Source organism: Rattus rattus, chromosome 8 (genome assembly GCF_011064425.1).
Source record: "Rattus rattus isolate New Zealand chromosome 8, Rrattus_CSIRO_v1, whole genome shotgun sequence".
NCBI classification, from domain to species: domain Eukaryota; kingdom Metazoa; phylum Chordata; class Mammalia; order Rodentia; family Muridae; genus Rattus; species Rattus rattus.
In genome coordinates, this window is record NC_046161.1 from 52,071,143 (window position 1) to 52,088,213 (window position 17,071).

At 52.2% G+C, this 17,071-nt stretch overlaps 1 protein-coding gene across 11 annotated transcripts; it reads right to left on the minus strand.

The window, feature by feature from the left end:
• Positions 1-483: 483 nt before the first annotated feature.
• Positions 484-8,562, minus strand: Islr2 (immunoglobulin superfamily containing leucine rich repeat 2). 11 transcript variants are annotated; one of them, XM_032910167.1, is made up of 3 exons: positions 8,462-8,562; positions 5,428-5,558; positions 484-4,149 (listed from the first exon to the last, which is right to left on the minus strand). In XM_032910167.1, the coding sequence occupies exon 3, from the start codon at positions 4,142-4,144 to the stop codon at positions 1,904-1,906; it is 2,241 nt and encodes a 746-aa protein (XP_032766058.1). In that variant the 5' UTR covers positions 4,145-4,149; positions 5,428-5,558; positions 8,462-8,562; the 3' UTR covers positions 484-1,903. The 11 variants fall into 11 exon arrangements, with proteins under 11 accessions (XP_032766058.1, XP_032766067.1, XP_032766063.1 ...); XM_032910176.1 differs by lacking the exon at positions 8,462-8,562 and adding an exon at positions 6,785-7,152 and having other exon boundaries at positions 5,481-5,558; XM_032910172.1 differs by lacking the exon at positions 8,462-8,562 and adding an exon at positions 6,785-7,152 and having other exon boundaries at positions 5,466-5,558.
• Positions 8,563-17,071: the final 8,509 nt, after the last annotated feature.

Sequence of the window (17,071 nt, forward strand, 5' to 3'; positions counted from 1 at the left end):
GCACAGGGTGATGCTGAGAAACAGAACACACACACACACACACACACACACACACACACACACACACACACACACACACACACACAGAGAGAGAGAGAGAGAGAGAGAGAGAGAGAGAGAGAGAGAGAGAGAGAGATTGACCAACAGCCTCAACCCAAAGAGAACAGGGAACAGCGAGAGCGTGGCCTGACTCTAGTGCTGGCAGCCCCTCACTCCCTGAGAGCTCTCCCTGTTCCCTGACAGCCTCCTCCCACCCCCAAGTGGTTTCACTTCTCCAGCCAGGAGCTGAAAAGCCCCCAGAGCAGCGGCTAGGGGCAAACACCTGGAAAAATCACTTGACCACCAGGCAAAAATGCAAAAGGAATCCCAAAGGGCACCTTCCTTGGTCTCCGGCTTCAACCCTCAGCGTCCTTCCTTTGTTGTCCCCCACCCCACGACTTCCTACCCGACCCTCACCCGACCCCAAAAACTCACCGAGCCCTGTTCAAATCGATTATTTTATTGACAGTTTACATACAGAAGCATTTAGAAAAGGACGTGGGCTCCGGGGTCAACTCCTCCCCGGGCCACCCACGCTTGTGCTGCACTTCGACCAGAGCCAGAGTCTTGGTCCAGACGCCTAAAACCCTCCCCCAGACGTTTTCCTAAAAGAACTAAAACCTGACTCCACGTAGTCCCCTCGCCGCTCCCGCCCTCTCCCTCCCTCCTTCCTCGTCCACCTGCCCGCCCGCTCCCTCCCCTCCGCCCCCCTACACTATACTGTCACACTTTACAGGACACAGAAGTCTATAGCCCACGCTCAGCGGGGACTACACGCTGGGCAAACTCTATTTTCCTGGGAGGAGGAGCGACGCGGGGAACTAGGGTGTCCCTCCCCGACTTCGCACTCAGCTGCTGCCTCGCTCAGGCCTGAGGCAGGCCTGCTCGTAAGATGCGCCCGGGGAGTCACAGCTCCCTGCGTCCCCAGCACGCTCCTGCTGGGGTCTGGACCCCATGGAGTAGCAAGAGCCACTGTGGCACGCACCAACCTCTGGCATCTGCAACACGATGACAACGAAACTGGCCCGGGAACCAAGGACGCGCTCTTTGAGGAAAAGGGGTGCGCAATCCCGGAGCGCTTGACATTAGGAGAGAGCCGGAAGAAAACAGATTCCGACTCTCACACCTGACAAACTCACACCCCACACACTCGCACCCGATTTCCCAGAAGGTGGGAAGGGGGTATTAGCACCAGACCCAGAAATTTCGCTGTTTTTTTTTTTTTTAAAAAAAAACAACGAAAATAAGAAAATCAGTGCGCTGAGTTGAAAGGCCTACCAGGAACCCAGCTTGGCTCCAACTAGGGATGGGGGGACGCGCAGATTTGGATCATTATAGGAAAGGAGCTTTGAGAGTAAAAATTAGCGGGCACATGCAACCTTGAAAAGGCAGAGTAGGATCAAGGTGAGAGCCACAGTGCTCCACACTAGAGACCTGTCCTGGGGATCCCGGACAAACGCGGGACCAACCCATTATTATCACCAGATGTGGCCAACAACTGGCGTGGCACGTTCCCCTTGCCTCCAAGTTCCACCGGATGGGGTGCGCGATGGGTTTCGCTGTCCGTCGTGGTGGAATGGAAAGTGAAGATGGTTTCTCCACGCCCTTGGGTGGTGTCTTAGAGGAGGTAGGAGCCTGACTCTGTGCTTTGGGTAGGGATGGGGATTCAAGCCCGCCAAGAGAATGACCTTTGAATTCGGCCCACTCCTAGAAACCCCTAGTAGTGACCCCTGGGGAGGGCTAAGGAGGCAGAGTAACTAAAGGCTTGGGGGTGGGGCGGGGTCCTGTGGGGTAGTAAAGTCCTGCCATCCCTAGGCTACGAGGTACCCAAGGTGGGGGTGGGCAGGCCAGCCGTGCTGGGGGCTCAGCCCGCTGTCTGCCTGTAGTTGCCGTTTATCTCCTGGGCGATGTTGACTGCTTCCGCTCCCAGGGGCAGCCGATCGCTGTACTCAGAACCAGCCTCGAACTCCTCTTGGTTGGCTTTGGACTGAGACTCCGCCAATGAGCAAGCTGCCAGGCTTTCCTCTCTCTGAAGGTCCCCACTTGGGTCGCCCTGCTCCACATCTTCATCAAGGCCTTCTTCCGGGACCTCCTCTGGCTCCTCACCTCCCGCCTCGCCACGGGCGGGGTAGCTTTTCTCAGACTCGAGGTAGGAGGCACGCGGGTCGAAATCAGCAGCGATGCGTTTCTCCATAGGGTCCGGGGCCTGTGGCCTCAGGATTAAACGATATGGTTTGCCCGGGTGTTTGGCCAGTAGATGGCAGCAGGCGGCACCCAGCAGGGGCACGGTGGCCAGCACCAGGAGAAAAACGCTCACGGTTACGATAACCAGCAGGGATGGCAGCTCTTTCTTGGTGGAAAACACCACTTGCACGTGGCACGCCTCGCCCGCCAGTGCCAGGCATACGGAGTAGTTGGTGCCAGGCCGCAGGCCGCGAAACCAGTAGGCATTGACCCCCTCCTCCACTCGTGACCACTGAACCGCTGTGCCACCTCCCGCAGGACACAGATAGAGTAGGCGCAGTGGCCGCCTCCCGGGCCGCCGCGCTCCGCTAGCACCATCTGGTCCAGGGCCCCAGCGCGCAGCAAGTGGCGTCAGCTGCACCCGAGCCTCACGCTCTGCTACGTCCAGCGCGATTACGCCCAACTCAAAAACGTGCGGCTTGAGATCTGAGCTCTGGTTGAATGCATGGTTAGACACATAGCGAGAGGGGTCCCCATGGCCACAGTGCTTCTCCCCCATCGGATCTGCAGGGATCTGACCTCCCATCTGCTCTTCTTCATCTGTCTCCTCCAACTCTGCCTCCGTTTCCCCGAGGATGCTGACTCGGGCCAGACCTTGACCTTTGGTTTTGCCTTCAGGTTTGAAGGGCAGGACACTGTTGCTACGGCCCTTAGTGGTGGCCTTGCGCTCAGAGGTCGGGGCCTGTGCATCAGGTTCTTCCCCTGTTCCAGGAGCGTGTTTTGGCGGCCCCGCTGCAGCCACCGTCACCCGTAAGGACGTTGAGTTGGTGCCCAGCTCATTGTGTGCACGACAAGTGTAGATGCCTGCCTCCTTGGCACTCAGGAGGGGCACCAACAGAGAGCCATTTGCGAGGGCCAAGAAGCGCGGGGTGGCTGGAGGCGCTGGCCAAGCAGGTGCTGGAGTGGGGGTTGGCGCTTCAGTTTGCGTAGGCTGGTCCTCATCTCCGTCACCCTCCCCATCATCTACTTTTTCTCCTCCATCTTCTTCCTTGCTGAGAACCGGTGGCACTAAGACTACAGTGCCACCAGGGATCTGAAGTTGCCATTGCAGGCGGGGTGTGGGGTGGCCTTCGGCGACGCAGTGTAACAAGAAAGACAAGCCTGCGCGCAGAGGGGTGCCAGGAGCCTCAGGCGGCGGTTCTGCGCTCAGACGCACGCTGGGCGGTGCGCAGGGCAGGGCTGGCAGACGGTGCACTGGCACGCCCTGGAGTTCAGGGGGCGAGGCGCACGCTATGGAATCAGGCTCTGGTAAGGAGACCCGGGTGCTCGCCGCCCAGGCCTGAAGCCACACGAGACCACAGCTGCAGTGGAAGGGGTTGTGATAGAGTTGCAGGTGAGACAGCGCGCTTAGAGCGTCGAACGTGCCGGGCTCCAGGGTACGCAGCCGGTTGTTGTTGATGCGCAGAGAGCGCAGGTCCGGGAGCGCGCCGAGTGCATCCCGGGGCAGCGATCCCAGGCGGTTGTGGTTCATTTTCAGCAGCTGCAGCGCGCTCAGGTTACGAAGGTCGCTCCAAGGGAAGTTGGATATGAGGTTGTGGCTTAGGTCGAGGTTCTTGAGCTGACTCAGCACTGCCAATGCCCCTGACTCTACGGTGCGCACCTCACTGTGAGCCAGCCACAGCGAAGTGACCTGCGTGACGTTGACGAAGGCCCCCCGCCTTAGCACCGTAATCTTGTTGGCAGACAGACTAAGCGTGGTCACGTTGGCTGGCAGTCCTTCTGGGACCTCGCGCAGCTCCTTGTAGGCACAGTCTGCAAACTGGTGGGCGTACTTGTCAACACAGGCACAAGGCTCGGGACACGCTCTGGCCACTCCTAGCAAAGCCCAGGCCAAACAAAGGGATCCAAAGGGCCCCATCATGGCTCCTGCAGAGGGAAGTCAAGGTGAAGGGTGAGACGGTCACTTACACCACACCTCTCTCCCCTCCCCTAACAAACTCTACCTCCTAAACCTATGTGGGCTCCAGAAACCTTGGGTACTGAATGGAGCCCAGTGAAAGCCTGCAGACTCAATGAAGGCTTGCTTTCAGAAAGTGTCTTCTTTCTCCAGAGGGCATGGAGCACCCCTCCCCCAGTCCCCATCAATCCCCTCAGCTGGAGCTGCCCCCTCCAAAGCACCCAAGGCTTCTGGTCTACAATGGGCCCCACACGGACCCTTCTTCCTCTCTCTTCATTTTACTTGATGAAATGGAGAGGTAGGAAGATTTCGTTCATGACTAACTGTCTCCTTTGGAATCCTTTGTCCCACGCACAGCAATCACACACACTTCCTTACAAGCAACAACAGTGCAAACAAAAACTCAGGCATCTCCCTGCCGCCTCCAACTACAAGGCACTGAGACTCTACCAGGAGGTTCACAATGAGTTATACAGACACAAAAACAAGGGCACCCAGACATCTACAAAATATACCCAGGAGCCCTCATTGTTCTCTCAACTCAATGCAGCTTTGCCACAGTGTTCTCCACCGGGAAGCAAAGCACTTTCCTGTGTACAGTGAGAACTGACAGGCGCAGGGACACAAGTCCTCATGTGAACCATTCCACACTCAGAGACATAGATGCTACACTGCCCTCCTCTGAGACTGAAGCCCTAGCCGATAGGCAACATGGAGAACTTGTGAGGTGTGGTGTGGGGAATCTAGGAAGCCTCCACCCACTTATGCCTTCTAGCCTCTCTGCCCTGGGCTGCAGCTCCCCTCAGGGGAGAGTCACAACTGTTCGACCATTCTTCCAGCTGAGAAGAAAATTTTACCTGCCTCCCAACCCCCACGCCTAGAGCAGGCATGTTGTGGAGACAGTCTCTAAAGCTTCCTCTTTGGATTCCACAGAGCCCAGGTGAATCCCTCTCTGCCCACAGTTTTTAGGGGACAGTCTCTAGCTAATAAACTCGGGGACAGTCCAAGTCTCTATACCTCTCTCTAGAGTCCCCAAGATGCCTGAGTGCACCCCCTATCTCTAGACATACAAATACATCAACATAGACCCCCTGCCCCAACTTGAGTCTCCTGTCAGTCTTTGTAGCCCCTCTCCCACACCCTGCCTTTGAATAGCTGGTTCCCTTCTTGCTTTTGCTCTTAAGGGAGGCACCTCCCTTCCCTGTTCCTCCCAGACAGCCACCCAACCCTGGCTAGGCTGGACCGACCTTGTGGGCTGTGGTTGTGGGGTCCTTCCACTGTTTACCTGCTGCTCTCTGACTTGCAGTGTGCCGCCTTCAGACTGCAAGCCGTTCTCCAGAATCAGGTGACAGTCCAAGGGCGCTTCTGGCATCTGTTGCTGTGGCAGTGGGGAGAAAGGGGTAGTACATTGAAAGAACTCCTCTTGGCCCCGAAGTCCTACTTCAATTTTGTCCTTTCTTATCTGTTCGCCCTACTTCGCGACGATTGCAGGTTGGAGAGCCGTCGCGCGCCCACGGGCTCAGCGGGAACGCGCACAGTCTCCCACCTCGTGCAGCGTTTACATTTGTTAAAGCCATAGAGATCCTCTACTCACTCCAGGCTGAGTCCTGTCAGTTTCAAGGGGCTCCATATGCCCATAGCCCTAGGCTCTGCCCTCCCCAGCCCCCCTACGTACCCCTATAACCCATTTTCTATTTCTCCCAACATTTACACATTTGATAACATGGTCACTATTCCTCGTTATGTCTCCAAAGCCCTCCCCAACACACACACACACACACACACACACACACACACACACACACACCCTCTCCACATGACCTTCACAGGTTAGTAGAACTACCCGTCAACATGTAATAATCGCGTCAACGCGCTAAGTTCTCCCTACCTTCACACACATTTTCACAAGCACACCTTCACTCGAACACTCACCGTTCTCTTTCGCGCACGCAAATATCCACGCTCACTCACCCTCACGCGCCCGTCCCGCCAGCGCCCGCGAGCTTTTGCTTCTAACTGAATACGATCCTTTCTACGCCCCGCAACACGTGAGACAAACCATCTTTGAGGAATTTGGGAGAAAGAAAGGCATAGGACTGGAGGGGCGTGTCTTTGCCTTTAAACACTTTTTTCCTCCCCAAAGCAAGCAGCCGCACAGAAAGACCTCCAGCGGGACCTGCTGAACTGCGCTGCCTGGCTCTCCCGGACCCTTTCCTTCCAACCGGCTGCTAGCCTCCCCCTCCCCGAAGCCTCGTTCAACACGATGCATAATTGATAGTGTTAGCAGAGCGCCTCACCCTCTCTGTCATTTTTTGCCTGGATCTGGGCAGATACAAATCCCGGCTCCCCTCCGCCCCCAATCACCGCCAGACTAACTCGCCAGATGAGAAGGCGCAACCCTGCAGGGTGCGCTGAGAGGTGCGCAGGAGAAGAGATGCCCACCTCCCCAGCCCATCCAGACCCTGCTCAACCTCTTTAGCTTGAACTCCACACTCAGGTCTTTTGTGGCAAGACCAGTGCGTGCACTCCACTGCCCGTGAGCTCGCTGGTGCTTACAGTGGGATGAGTATCTTCTGAGCTCCTAAAACACTATGTTGAACTCACCCAAATGTCTCATTCTGCTCTTGCTTGCTGCAGGCTAATAGGGCACGGAGGTTACCACTGATGGTGATGACAGGGAACAGGATAGTTACAAAAAAACCCGTTTGCTCCTCTTAAGTGCTGTGGACTAGGGACTTATGACCCATGAGCATTTCCTGCACTCCCACCCCTCAGTATCCTCTCAGCATCTCTAGCAAGCATGCCCTCAACCCCTGCATGCTCGTGTACACACACACACACACACACACACACACACACACACACACACACACACACACACACACACAGTTAAAGCCTAGGCAGCAACCACCGCCCTGCCATCTCACGCCCTCATGTAACAGCTGGCCTCAGCAGACTTGGGACTAGCTGTTCTCTTTGGCAAACCCTGGACATTTCTCTCTTTTAGCGACAAGCAGGAGGATTTCAAGGGATGTCTAGGCATTTGACTAAAATGCATCATCTCACTCCCCCGCCTATAGCATCCCAGGAGGCAGAGCTGTTAGGCAGTACTGGTAAGGGGCATAGGTTTTGAGAGACATGTGGAGTCCCCACCTCCTTCTTTTTCATATGCACTGTAACACTGGGGTTCTCGTGGTCTCCCAGCCATCATCAGAGTCAGCCTTCTGTCTTGGTTGGATGGCAGTGTGTTTGGGGCCTCTGCAGAGATCAATACCCCGATTTGAGTGTTAAGCATTTTAATGAGCAGGAAGGGGGCGCAGAGAGATGCAGGAAGAAGGCTGCATCTAAAGGGACCACCCGGCAAGGTTTCTGAGGCTCCTTTGTAAATTAAATATGAACACACTGGCGTGTGCACGCTTTGGTCCCTCCCTCTTTCCTACTCCTGGCTACGGGCTCCTGGGACGCCCCCCCCCCCACAAGCTCAGCCAAGTTCGGAATCTAGAACTTCACACCTGCTCAGGCCTGGAAACCCTACAGACCGAACCAAGAAGAGGGTGTTTGAGTGGTCCAAGGAAGATGTCTTTGAGAAGGGGGGGGGATGAGAACTCTGACTCCTCCCTGCCTGGAATCCTGCACGTCTGAGACCGTCCAGCGCAAGGCTTTAACCTGGGACATGGCCTCAGAGGTTTGGAACAGCCGGCCTGATACCGACTTCTTTGTCTGCAAAGCAAGAAGAATGTCCTGTCTTAATGTTCACGTTCTAGCAACCTTGAGGCGGGTGTTTTGCACCAGAAGAGGGTGTGGCAGCAGAGAGACTAAGACTCTGTGCTCTAGGATGGAGAGTCCTGGGGACTTTCCTGGTGGGGGAGAGAAAGACGCAAGGCGTGGGCGTTTCTCGGTCAGTGGGCATCCATTCATTTAATTTTTACTTCTAGTCAGTTCGTTTTTGAGTTTGGAGGGACGCAAGCCTGCCGAGCGATAACTTAGAAGGAGCGAAGGGCCAAGGACTGGAAGGAAGAATGGGCTTTTAGCTCTCCTGGACCGCGCGGACGTGCAAGCGTGTCTGGGGTAAGCTCTCCGAACTCTGGCTTTCTTCCCCAAGGAGACCAAAGCCAGGGGACTCCATGTGGAGAGGGCGGTTACAGCATCTCCAGGATAGTTTAAGGGCGTGGCGACCACGATGGCTGGAATACTGATTCCTGTGAACCCCGGCTTCCCACCCACTCTCCCGAAAAATGCTTTTGTTGCCCGAATTTGCACCAGGGAGAAGACATCCCTTACCCCGTCTTCAACCCTGCAGAATCTAGTGCCGGTCCAGACAAGGCCAGCCGAAGTCGCCTCTAGCAGCCTCCGCAGGGTCTTGGGTAGGAGCTGCAATTCCTAATTCAACCACTAAGCTCTGCTAGAAGACGGTAGGCAGAGCCTTGGCGCCGCCCAGAATTGCCGTCGATTGCTTTTAATGTTAATAATACAATGACCTAGGAAAGCAGAGCCGGGCGTAAAAACACTTCCCACCCACCACCCCTGCCCTAGGTCTCTGATCTTTAAAGGCACAAGTGTTTAATCATGTGAGTGCAGTAAAAGTGAGAGAAAAGAGCGATAGAAAGTTGCCAAGATCGAAAACAGTGGGCTCCAGATTCAGAATCTGTCCAGGTCAGGCACAAGCTTTTACCAAGCTGCACTCCTGACTGTAGACAGACGCAGAGGCCAAGAGCTAAGGCCCCTAGACTGTTTTGTGGATCGATCTCCACAAACTTCAACCTTGAGATCCCAGATGGTCCAGGTGGTGGGAGAGCTGAAACCGAAGGCTCTGCGGACTTGCTTGTAGGTCCGTGAAGATCTGGGGTTCAACCTTGGTCCCCGCGCGCCCCCTGCTGGATACTGCCTGCAGAGTGCAGAGGTAAGGACCTTGAAGGAACTTTGCGAGAGGGCCTAGGCACCAAAGAGAAAAGCCCAGGGCTTTTCAGTACTATCGTGGGGGACGGGCTTAACCAAAACCCTCGAGTTTTCTCTCAGTATGTCCAGCCTGCTCACCCATGAAAACACAACCGGCCCTCCTTACTCTAACGGTTTGGCCTGTTCGTGGCCCGTCGAGTTCCCAGAGCTCAGAATCCAACAGTGCACCATTCTCCTGTCAGTCAATCGGTGAGCATAGTTGCATCAGCAAGAAAGCGTCCATCATACATACCTTTCTGACCCTGACCAGGAGCGCCTTCTCTTGCAGGCCCGTCCCTGCCTGTCATAACTCTGCCAGAGGCCCCATTGTCCCTTCTGAGCGGACAAAGGAAACGTATTGGCCTTAGGCTGGGCGAAGAGTGGGGGAAGAAAACTGAAGGAATAGGTGTCTGACTAAAGGTTTAGGACAGGTAATGTGTGCAGTATTCTGCCTCAACTGCTCAGTCATGTGCCCTTGTATTTTACTGCGGCACGTGGGTGATTTGATGAACTTGCCAAGGAGCGGGGAAAGAGCTTCCAAGAACAAGATAGCCTGGTATCAGCAGCCTGCTTGGGAGACCTTCCCTCCTGCTGTGCTACATCCGGAAGCTCTGGAGCACACTGCCTCACACTTTACAGTGCCTGCAAGTTAACAAGTTAACGCACGCACGCACGCACGCGCGCACGCACGCATGCACGCACACCTGGCCTAGTGGGGCAGATGATTCCAGCAAGCATTTCAACTTTCCTTTCATAATTTCTTTCAGAAAGGTTACTCCCCCAGAGAAGCCAGGACCTGTTTCTACGCCATCACTTCTCTTTGCAGTACCAGACTTCATCACACACTGGCTATGGGGTCCTGGCTTAACCTCTCTGCGTCTCTAAGAAATAAAAGACAGAGGCTCCAGAGATGGGCCAGGGGTTAAGAGCACTGGCTGCTCTTGAAGCAGACCTGGGTTGGATCCCAGCACCCCTACGACAGCTTACAACTCTCTGTAACTCTTTGTGGCCTCCCCAGGCATCAGATGTAGGTGTGGCACACAGACAGATCCGTGCAGCCATTCACCCCTCCTCATAAAATAAAAATAAATAAATCTGTAGAAAGACGATGAATGAGATAATTTCCTCATGAGGATTAAATGAGCCAAGACATTGCAAAGCACTCAGTCTGTGGTACCCGGTGCTTAGTGAGGCACATTTTCTCACCGACTGCTGGATAGAATCAGCCGCCATTGTTGTCTTACAGACTTGGGTCCAGATAGGAGGAACATGCTGGCACATGCATCCCTGGTGCTATGTCCTGCTTATCTCGCAGGGAGAAGAGCTTGGCTCTGCCCCGAGACATCTTTCTTCACCAGCTGTCCCCTCTGTAAGGAGTCAGAATTGCTATTATTCATACAGGTTTTTTGGTTTCATATCCTCAGCAGATTGTGGTGCATGTGGCTGCCACCAGTGTGCCTGCCTGGGAAGCGAGACTTGCTGCTACAGCACCGGCAGAAGGTTTTTAATTAAAACCGCATTCTCTTTAAGTATTTATTGAGCTCCGGGACTTTAATTATTTTTTTCTAGAGAGAAACAAAAGCAAGCCCACATCTGTGTATGAGGAGACTGTTGATTTCTGAGGAAAACAGCAACCTGTGGCAGGTAGCTGGAGGCAGTGGGGAGGGACTTCTGGAGTGGTTCAAACGAAGCCTGACATTATTAACAAACCAAGGTCTAGCCCACCAACCCCTTCCTTCCAGGGCTTTCATTAAATTAGCTCGACATGCCGGCGTAGCCATGAAAATTAACAATGGCTCTTCTGGCAGGAGCTTGTGTAATTTGTCTGGGTGTGCATTTGTGTTGCTGATTCTGGGGAGTCCTTGGAAGGCACAGCCCTCCTCATACATAGTGCCCTGCTCTACCAATGCAGGGCTGGCTCCCCAAGGAGAGGGCCCGGAGTGGCCAGTCTCCCCGTCAGGACTCAATGTGATCAAGATGGAGGAGGACGGTCCAGCAGTTAATTAAGGCGTTTTTTACACTGAGCTGGATGGCCTGGGCCTCAGGAGCCACACGATGGAAGGACAGGATGTTTCCATGTAAGTTGTTCCCTAACTTTCACATGCGCCACTGTGACTAGCGTGCACACCCACATATACACAACATTTCTAAAATCTTAAAGAATTTAAGGGCTGAAGAGATTGCACAGAGGTTAAGAGTAGGACCTGAGTTCAATTCCCATTGTCCACATAGGACCAATCATAACCAACCACACAGAACCCCAGCTCCAGGGAGAGCCGATGCCTTTGGGCTCTTGAGGTTGATGTTTAAAGCCTTAACTTGACTGGCATAAAAAAAAAAAAAAAAAAAAGTTAAGTAGGGGCTGAAGAGACGGCTCAGCACTTAAGAGGATGCCCTCTTGTGGTGGGTCTGAAAACAGCCACAGTGTACTCATACACATAAAATAAATAAGTAAAATTTTTTTAAAAAAAAATGTTAAATGAATTTCAGTTTGGGATTAAGACAGCACCTCTAACAATTTGGAAAATACCCCTGAATATACTTCTGCCACTAGGACTGTGTATTCATGCAAAGCGACGGTCTCAGCATTGGTGATTATAGATCAAATTGACGATCAATTCTGAGTGACAGTGAAGAGGTTTTATCACCCGCGGTGTCAAATATTTGGCCAAGATTTAACTTTTGATGTGAAAATAAATAGGTGCACACATCTCATCTGCATGAAAGTCAATTCACTCCCATCTTTAATAATGACTAGATATACGTATACATGCATTGCTTTAAAATAGATTTCTTTCTGGTGCTATCAGGTTGATGTCTGGTTTGTGCTTCCATCATGACTAGAAGGATTCAGAAGCCGTGGGCTCGTGGATAGAAGACCGGTTTTCTATCCCAAAGCCATGCCTTTCTCTGTATTATATTGGTCACACAGAGATTTAGGATCCCCTATCTCTAAATCAATCCTGGCCAAGAAGATGGGGTGATCAATTTAGAGCAATATAGTCTTGAGTCAATCCCAAATTGCCCCACAAGCGGGGATCCCCTTTCGTTAGACAAGCTGGAGATTTGCATCTTCAAAGAAAGCTGAGGTCAGAATGAATTGCAGTGTCTGACTATAGCTAGAATGAGCTGGAGTCAGTATTTACATGGAGATGAGGCTGGTCTGTCCATTCTGTGACCAGTGTCAGGACTCGGGCAGGGGTCTCACTCAGGGCAGTGTGTGTAGCTTGACGGGCATACCAACCAGAGGATCCTCTGCTTTCACAGAATTCCTGAAAGGATGGATGAGTCTGTTCTAGGAAATGCCTGTGCTGGGATCCAAAGCTATTTTGGTAGCAGCAGACACTGTATATTTATGAGCAGGATATGTTTATGAGCTCAAAGATGTTCCTGCATGACTTTACATCCTGAGCTTGTCACCCGTCCATGGTAGAAAAAAGAGGCATTACACCATTGGCTGACAAACAAGAGGAAGAAGACAGCAGTGGTCACAAGAAGAACCTAGAGGAAGTAGAAAGTCATGAGGATGTTACTGGGTTTGGCTTGCCACTCCTAGCTACTGTCCCTTCTGGGCTTCCATTCTTCTGGTTGTTTGGCTGACCTTTGCTTTTGTTTGAAAGAGTCTCATGCGGTCCAGGCTGGCTGCAGTGGTTTGAATCAGATGTCTGCCCTATCCCCCAAGTCTTAGGCATTTGATTACTTGATCTCTGATTGGTGGCTATTGGGGGAGAATTAGGAGATGTGGCCTTATTGGAGGAAGTATGTCACTGGGGGCTATGCTTTGAGGTTTCAAAAAGACTCACTCCATTCCCAGTGTCCTCTCTGTTTCCTGCTTGCCGTTCAAGGTGTGACCTCTGAGCTTCTGTCCATTCCTCTGCCACCACCAGTCTGCCACCATGGATGCTAATTCTCAAAATGAAGCCTTGAACACATGCTGGACCCTGACCAAGGAACTTTCTGGTCCCCTGTGACTTGATGGAGTCCCTCACGCCTATGTTAAAAATACAGCCATGCCTATCTCAGTCACCCACTGTCACCACTGCCTGATGACCAAGCTGAGACAGTCCTGTTTGTCTGGACACACGGCTCCAGGAAGCAGAGGCTGTGAGCTGGATGAGCATGTGGCCCCCTATTTAACTTCCCTTCCATCCCCTCCTATATAAACTCCAAGCATCCTCATCCCCCTTCCCAGGCATCCCTTCTCCCACCAGAAAGTGCTAGCCCCTCACTGTTTGAAAGAAAATATCTGTGAGGTCAAGACCCACGGCCTTTCTATGTTGCCTCAGAAATCTAACATGAACCCTTCGGAACCTAAGGCCAAAATAAGCTGTTTATTCTATAAGTTGCCTTGGTTATAGTGTTTTATTACAGATAAAAAACTAATTAAGACTCTGACCTCAAATTTTATACTAAGGATTTTAACTCTCTCTTTTTTTTTTTTTTTTTTTTTTTTTGAGACAGTGTTTCTCTGTGTAGCCCTGGCTGTCCTGGTGCCCATTCAGTAAACCAGGCTGGCCTCCCAAGTTTTGGGATTAAAGACACACCATCTGGCAAATTTTATACTAAGTTAAGGATGACATTGAATTTCTGACCCCCCTCCCTCTGCTTCCTGGAGGGCCATGATTACGCTTGTTTAGGTAGGTGCTGGGGATCAAAACTGGAACTTTGTGCTTGCTAGGCAAACCAAGTGAACTATACTCCCAGTCCTTGGTCATTTACTCTCCTCGGAAGAGATAGAGTACCGCAGCTGTAAACATTGAATCCTTGTGAAGTTTAGCTGGCTCTGTTCAAAATTGTTATTTGTAGGCCCTAGAAAGGATTTTTTTCTGAGATAGACTGAGATAACCCCAAGATAGTGTGTCTCAATGGGGTAGACAGTAGCAGGAGAGCAAACTGTATGCTTGCATAGCAGCCCGGCCTCTGCACTTAATTTTCCATTACCCAATCTTCCTATATGAAGTCCAAGTATTCCCTATACTTTTTGAGGGCCCCTCTTTCCCCCAGAAGAATATCTGCCCTTCACTGTTTTGAAATAAACGGTCTCTTCTGTAGAGGTCAGACTGGTCTCTTCTACCTTCAGTCTCTTTATGCTACCTCAGAAATCTAACAAGGAAAGTGGACCAGATGCACCCAGGGTCTTTTAAGTGCCACCATTACTGAGATCTGTTTCTGGGATGCTGTAACCTTAGGAGCAACTGGTTTTCAGATTGAGTTGAACTTCTTAGGCAGGCTGTTATAGCAATAAGGTTGTCCTGAGCAAACCCAAAGTCTCCTATCCCTTCCCTCATGTCCTCAGCTGGGTCAGCCTTTCTCTTGACTTCTCATTGTAGCATGCTTTATCTCTTGAAGTCATTGGAACACTTGGACCTGGGGAGCTAATTCCCCAACACCCCCCGACACACACAAATACTGCACATTGCTCTATGGACATAGAGAGTCCCAAAGGCAGTGGGGGGGGGATGCTCGTAGAGGTTAGAATCTGATCGGTGAATATTTGATTGGGACATCACCAAGGCAGGGGACACAGGGATGCCTCCTTCTGCTCGGCAGTTCACTGTCGCCTGGACCTTCACAGCACATAGAGAGGGGCTATAGTACACAGGGGCTCAGAGTTCTTCTCCTGTAGACTTCCCAAGGCAGGACCTGGGAGAGGGTCTCCCGCTCTATTCCTCAGCCTCAGAGCTCTTTCCCATCCTCTAGCCCCATTGAAGCTCAGAGCGGATGAAAGGATGGGACAACATCACATCCCTCTTGGTTCTCTTAGGCTCTTGCTGTTCTCTTTACTCTTGGAGCTGGTTTTCTAGAAGCACCGTTGATGTTTTGTGTGCAGGTGGCTGGTTAAGGAATACTCCAGAAGAAAGCAGTAAAGGGGAAGAAGGGAGAGCAGGCGAGGAGGGAGCGAGGCAGTGGTGTGCATCCCAGAGAGCTCCCAGGCAGAACAACCCCTCAGAGCTCTTCCCAGCTCCAGTCAAGGGGACCTGGCTTCCAGGAAGTGTGGCATCAGCATGGGCTGAGGACTGCCAGGGGGCAGAAACTTGTATGCATTTTCCTCTCTGTGCCTGCACACAGTTCTAGTAGCTTGGAGAGTCTGGGTAAGGCCTGGGCCACCTTAGGGGATCAGGAGAGAGGTGGCATGAAGGGTACTGTGGAGCTGTGGTGACAGGCTGAAAGAGTCCCCAGTGTCACCAAGCATCGGGAGGCCTGGGGTCCCCTATCTCTGGTTCATGTCCTATAGTAGAGGGGAGACATCGGAGGGGGGACACAGAGCAGCAAAGGAGGTTGGAAGAGGCACAGCATATGATGGCTCTGAGTCACCTGCTCTCCAGGGCCAGTCCACATCAGAGATGTGCTGAGCTTCGTGGCCAAGTGTAAGCCCTCTACTTGGGGCACCCTGTACAGATGAGGCCTTTGCAGGGGTGAGGAAAGGTGCCTCTGAAGGTAGCCTTTCTTAAGGTCCCCACATCAACCCTCCAAAGTTCAAGAGCATCAGGACAGGAGACATGATCACAGCCACCAAGAAAGACAGTTAAACTCTCCCGTTGGAGACCTAGAGGGGTCTCCAACATTGGACCTCATGGAGGATCACTGCAGTCAGGCTGCTGCCTGAGAAAGATGTGATAAGAAGGAAGGCAGGCAGGCAGGCAGGCAGGCAGGCAGGCAGGCAGGCTTCACAGACCACCCCAGTTCTACAACCAGGCTAGGTCAGCTCCAGTGATTTCATCCTGGGGATGGCCAAGCATGGTTCACCATCAGGGAAGATCAAGGCTTCACAGGTTGAGCTTCCTGCTGAACCCCTGTGAAGCTTTGGAGAAATCTCTCTCCCTTCTCAGACTCAGTTTCCCCCTCTTGCGCTAAGTATTCCTCCTATCTTTTGACCTGAACAGAGTCCCTCTTTCTTCAGGTCAGTCTCTACAAAAATCCAAGTTGAGGAGAGTCCCTCGGCCTAGACCCTCCCCAAGAGACAACCAATCCCCAGGCACAGCCCATTTTCAAACGCCCCAAATGAGCCTTTCTGGAAAGACAGCAAAGGGGAAACTCCCGTGTAGCCATTGTGTGAGCATTTGAGCCTCATCTCCCTCAGTCCTTATCTCCAGACCCAGCTGCAAACTTGATGTATTTATTTGCTCTGATGTGTGTAAGGGGGCGGGGCTCTATCCAACCCACAAGTCTGCAGCACTGTGAGAAAGTGACCTTCCTACAGATGGCTGTCTACTAACCAGGCGGGGGCCAGAAGGAGGCGGGGACTGCTATAAATCCCTTCAGCCTGCCACCCAGGAGGTGACCCCATCAAGGTAAAGGACATCGTCGAGGGGGCTTGGAAAGGTGGGATAGAACCTAAATTCAGAATGGACTGGAATCAGGCAAGAGGGGACAATAAGAAGAGAGGGAGTAAGAGAGTGGAGGGTATTAGGGGCAAAAGCCTGTACTGGGGGGTGTTGTCAGCACACAGGCTGACACTATTGAGAAGAGAGGTGGATTCTCATTGTGTGTGCTCTTTAGCTGATTGGCTAAAGGTTAGTACTTGCTTAATTCTTAGGAGTTAGATTTTTAGTTTATTATCACGCTTAATTTGCAATGAGTGCAGTTTTAGATAATCAGGTAAACAACCTTTTTTTTTTTTCCTGGTCTCATCACGCTGGTCTTACTGGCTGGCTCTTCGGAAATTCTCTATGCTTAGCTAGCTGGTTTTTGTAATCAATCTGGCTATCAAGCTGAGGATATTTATAAGATGTATGAATTGCATTGTACTCTAGGCAGTTGGTCCAAGAGAGAATTCCTTTGAGCTGAGTTTAAAGAAGTTCCCCAAGCCAAGACTGAAGGAATTTTCCCCCTCACTTGACAACAATCATTTTTTATGGTTGGATAGAGACTTTCAAATTTCGCGCGTGCGTGCGCGTGTGTGAATGATGGGGGAGAGTGAGTGGAAATTCTAGATCCTTCTCTTCACAGGCATCT

What these genes read in the sequence shown, in the direction of transcription:
- Islr2 (XM_032910167.1), bottom strand. Translation starts at nt 4,144, where the DNA reads ATGATGGGGCCCTTTGGATCCCTTTGTTTGGCCTGGGCTTTGCTAGGA.